Source organism: Pteropus alecto, unplaced genomic scaffold (assembly GCF_000325575.1).
Source record: "Pteropus alecto unplaced genomic scaffold, ASM32557v1 scaffold49, whole genome shotgun sequence".
Lineage (NCBI taxonomy): Eukaryota > Metazoa > Chordata > Mammalia > Chiroptera > Pteropodidae > Pteropus > Pteropus alecto.
The window spans coordinates 2,973,836-2,978,901 of NW_006443131.1; the positions used below are offsets into that span (position 1 = coordinate 2,973,836).

General features: G+C 58.6%; 1 protein-coding gene across 1 annotated transcript in view; it reads right to left on the bottom strand.

The window, feature by feature from the left end:
- Window positions 1-4,990: 4,990 nt before the first annotated feature.
- The window catches only part of LOC112472148 (small proline-rich protein 2A-like), a 308-nt gene continuing 232 nt past the window's right edge, over window positions 4,991-5,066 (bottom strand). The window contains exon 2 of the mRNA XM_025040816.1: window positions 4,991-5,057. Within this exon, the coding sequence (XP_024896584.1) occupies window positions 4,991-5,057 (67 nt within the window). The remainder of the gene's footprint in view (window positions 5,058-5,066) is intronic.

A 5,066-nucleotide genomic window follows, 5' to 3' on the forward strand; every position in this document is an offset into this window, starting at 1 on the left:
TTTTTGTTTTCACGTCATGTTCTACACAAAACATAAAAGAGAAAAAAAAAAACAAACAAAAAACGAATTTTGCCCCCGGCCCTGGTGCAGCCCACGGCTCGCTACTCACTTTCTTTCCTGCATCTTTTTGAGCTCGATCTCTTCGAATCTGTGGAGAAGCAGAGACCCAGACCCACCTGCTGTCCAGCGCTGGACCAAAGCCAGCCATCTGGTCGCGGAGAAGGCAGCCGTTCGTGACGGTGGTACCGGAAGAGGTAGCGACTTCTCCTGGCTGTCATCATCCCTCTCTGTTTTTTTTCCAGCTATTGGCCTCAGCTCCGGCTTCGGGTTTGGTTGGCGCCTGGCTGGCCGCAACGTGCAACCGACATGAGACACAGAACAGGCTTCTCGGGCGGCTGGGTCCCAGAGGGAGAGAGGCCAGAGGGGAGATGAGTGGGTTTCAGAGCCCCCAGGTTAAGAATGAAGATCCCGGAGTCAGAGCCCTGGGTTCGAATCCTGCCTTCATCCTTCACTTACACAAACGACGCCTAGTGATTTACTTAACCTTTCGAGTCTCAATTTCCTTTGTCTATAAGAGGTGACGATAGTAGCACCTGTGTTAACATGTAACTTATACTGAGTGCTTATAACACGCCAGGCACGTTCGCAAGTACCAAGCCTGTTCTCTTACCCATCATTCTGCCTCCTGTGAACGAGATGCTACACACAAAGCGCCCCCGAGAAACGTTCGCTGTGCACACGAGGGACCATCTTTGCCGGTGCTTTCCTGGCTTTGGCATCTCTCGGCTGGCTGAATCTCCCTTCCCTTCCCTCTCCTCCCCTGCCCCCTCTCATGTTCAGATTTTGGCCCCGAAATTCCACTTTTTTAATGTCAACTTTTCCCTGCTTTCCAGCCAAAGGTCCTTCCTGCGGTGTTCACAGGAAGATTAGCTATTTCGATATTACTTGCTAAGGGACGGCTTCGGCTTTGAGTAAGGGGAGCCGATGTAAATGTTATGGACAAAGACAGTAATGCAAACGTCTGCTGAGGCGGCTCCTCCGCGTGGCCTGCAGGCCCTCCACGCCCATGTGCTGGCCGGGCCAGGCCAGGCGAGGCCGCGTGCCAGCCGTTTGGCCGTCCCCGGGCTGTCCCCCCTCTGGGTTTTGGGTCCAGCCTTTCCTCTGTCCTCTCTTTTTCTCTCTCTGTGTAATTCCGTCGAAGGAGCAGGACTCACGGGGTGAACTCTCTGCCTCCCCTGGTGCCTTTCGCAGCCTCGCTGTGGGCTGGCTCTTCCCTCGCTCCGGGGTGGGGCCTCTGGCCGATGCCATTGACCTTTAGGATCACGCTCGGACAAGAGGTTCCTGGTCCCTTAGGTTTACCGGTGTTGACGACTTGCTTCTGTAACCGGAAGGCGTCTCTCTGGACCTCGGCCCGCCTTCTCCTTTCCACGTGGGACCAGGAGGGGGAGCATCTTCTCCGTCGGCCCTTTGGGGCTTCCCCTCCTCCCTCACCCACAAAGCCGCCTCTGGTTCCGGGATGGGGCTGCGGAGGGAGGAGAGGGAAGCGGCAGGCAGGTTCTGCTCTCCCGTTGCCCAGGAGCTTCTGGGCGTGGCAGGGGTGATGCTGATGGGCGGGCGGCCGCTGCCCGCCAGCTCCTCTCTGCTGGGGCTCCCTCACCGCCAGGGGGCCCTCTTGGACGGGGCTCCACAGCCCGGGGAGCCAGCGCTCCCTCTCAAGACTCACCCGGCCCCTTCGTCCTTCCCGTTACAGATGGCGATGACGCTTTCCTGGTGTGTATGCGCTTCTGCTCAGTCGCTGTGGTTGGTGAGGGGAGTTCGATGACACCTTCATGGTCGCGGTCACCGTTTGTCCAGTCTGACTTCACGGCCGGGTTTGGCACCGTCGCGTCCCCTCTTTCCCGCCTCCCCTTGGGTCCCCTGCTGCCCGGGCGGTGTCCTCTGCCCGCCGCCCCGACCTCTCCCTCCTCTGCCCAGCCCTTCGCCTTCGCCCGGCTCCTGTCGTCCACAGCGGGGCTGCCCATCCTGTTCGCTGCTGTCGCTCAAACCGCCGGCTCTGTGCCACCGGCGCCCGAAGCCACCGGCTCCCTCTCCGCTAGGTCCAAACGCTAACAGCCTTCGGGTGCGCTTTGGTGCCCCAAACGGATTTCGCAGTCTCGGAATCTGTCCCCTTCCACGTCTTTCTCGCGTGCTCCGACTCTGTGAACCCAGTCACCCAGTGTCCCCGGTCACCCAGACATCCAAGCCAGCATCCGAGACCATCCCCCCTCCTGCCTCCCGCTCAGCCCCACACCACATGCTGCGAGGACCTGCCAGTTCCGGCGCTGACCCAGCCTGGGCTTCAGGGGCCGGGTGAGCCACCGCGGCTGCCTTCACTGATGACACCACTGTCACAGGTCTCCCAGAGCACCCCGGCTCTAATCCGTTCCCCACAGCACGGACACAGTGAATTTTACAGAACAAAAGTCTAATTTTATTGTCACATTTAAGTGGAGGTTGTTAGTTGGGTCCATAAGATTCTTTCCGTTCAGTCTTCTGCTTTTACTGTAGATTCTGGGGCTAAACTACTTGTGGTTTCCCCCCAAAACGCGCTGGACTTTTCGGACTGCCAGTCCAGTCCTCCATCCTCCAACCTTGAACTCATCAGAACGATCGGTCCGACCCTCCCAGGCTGGTAGGCGTCCAGGCCAAGCTCATTCTGAGACTTTATTCTCATGTGTCGTGGTCATTTAGTTCCCGGTTCCTCTTCCTCACGTGGATGATCTGCTGCGAGGCCGGGAGCCACCGTTTTCGATCTCCGTGGCCCTCGTCCCCAGCGCCTTCCGCAGGCTCGGTCCCTGCACACGGGACACAAGCCTGAGGACCGCGTCCTCGCCAAGCGTGCGGCTGCGGGTCAGGAAGTCTCGGGGGACTTTAGGTGACTTAAGATTGCTCTCGTCAATTTCTGAGATCACCGTGCTTTTCGAAGTCTTCATATTTTTTAATGAGATGAGAGGAGGCAGGGATGTGTTTTCCTGAGGACCGGCTTATGCCACCAGGGGGCAGCACAGGCTGGGGCGGCAGCGGCCGCAGAGACAGCCCCGGGCGATGGGAGGACGGACGGACAGACGGGACGGAAGGGGCACTTCTGGCTGCAGGGTGACCAAAGGAGGCCCAGACCTGCCCAGTGCCAAGCAGAGAATGTCAGCAGTCAGCGACCCAGGGTCCTTCCCCAGAGCTGAGCGTCCTGGTGCAGGAAGTGTTCGGGCAGCAGCTTGTGACGGGCTAGTCCCCGATGCATTACCCCAGCGTCCAGGGCCGTGTGGCTTTGTCCCAGCAAAGAGGCCACGCGGGGGCACTGGGCTCAAGATGGCTCATCATCGGCCTCCAAGAGCCACACGTTTGGCCTGGCCTAACCCGGGAGCTAGGGAGACGTGATACGGGTGGCTATGCCCGTGCCCGTCGAGCGTTCGGGGGCTGGCCGGTCTCCGTGGTCCCTTCGGGCCTGACATTTCGCTTCTGGGTGGGGACGTCGGGCCCCAGGGGCTTGCATTGGCCCCTCCTTCCCTAGCAGGTAGCCCTTACCCAACGTGACGCAGAGAAGTTGTTGCTTCTCCCAGCTGTCAGGGTCCTCCGTTCCAACCCGTCACCCAGCCTCAGAACTGGTTTCGGTGCAACCGGCTCGATTCCTGGGTCAGCACCCGTCACAATTCCAATTATCACCGGACGCCGATGTGGCTCGGATGGAGATCTGGCCTCCGTACTGAAGTATTAAAACTGTTGGCTTCCCCGGTAAACTGAGGCTGAAACTCAGGGAGAACATCCTTAGTCCTTCTGCACCTGTGTTACGGTACCTGCCCCACAGGGACTCGTCCAGTGGCCCTTAAAACGTGGGGCTCCCAAGATGCTTTCAGCAGGGCCCATGAGCAGAAACGATTTCCGCACCGGCGCCATCTGAGTTTTTCACTCACGCTCGGGCAGGCACGCTCAGTCGAAATCGCGTAGGGGCCACATGGCACGTGCTGCATTCTCGCTCGTGCATACTGTTTTAGAATGTTCATTTTTAATTTTTAACATAAAAATATCGACAGATAAGAGTCAGTCTCCATGTCCCCTCCATCGCAGAGTCCTTCTCAGGAAAAGATAGACGCTGGGTGCAGAGGTGGGCTTGGGGACAGCTAGCCCTTGGGGACCCTGAGGGCGAGTGGCCAGGAAGGAAAAGGACACTTGGCCCCGATCGCCTCCAGGGACCTTCCAGGGTTCCCCGCTCTGCCTTTGTTTTCCTCTCGGGCCCCGATTTGTCCCCCTGCGGCTTCCTCCTATCCCCAGTGAGACAGCAGAGACGCGCCCGTCAGGAGAGAGATGTTTTTATTGAGAGACAGGGAGGAAGGACCATCGCAGCGCGTGGAACGCTGTTAACGGATTCGTGGGCCAGAGGGAGGGGTGAGCTTCGTTAGGGGCGGTGGCGGTGATTAGGGGGGGGCACAGAAGACCTCGTCGCCGTCTCGAGAGTGTGCAGTGTGCTGTGAAGGACTCTGGAAGATTTTCGATCGATTCCAACAGTTTTCTTTTTAAAAATTTTCCAACTGCGTTTGCTCCTGGAAACCTTTAGAAAGTTGTCGAACCCCAGAAAGGCGGGTGGCAGAGCGAGAACAGCTGTGTCTTTGTAGTGACGTCGTCCGACCAGCAGGAGGCAGTGTGGCGGAGCGGACAGCCCCAGGGGCGTCCAGCCTGGCCTGACCCCAACAGAACACAAGAGCAGACCAGGTCTGGCCTCCAGGGAAGGCTCCGAGAACATGGCACTTCTGTCGACACCGTGGGGTCTCCTGGGAGCAGTCGTAGGCTTGAGGAGGAAAAGCCTGGAGAGACTATGATGGTGTTTTTCTTCCTGAGTCTGAAGAGTCAGCGTCTTCTAGGTGGCGTGTTTCCTGTTGTTGCAGAAGGTGAGGGGGTGGGGGTGGGCAAGGGGCACAGAATCTTCATGAGCAGGTCGGGGAGGGTGGCTTCAGATGTGTCACTTCTGCTTAGGAGGGTACTCCTGCTGGCATGGGGGGCACGTAATAGGGGCATACTTCTGCTGGCTGGGGGGT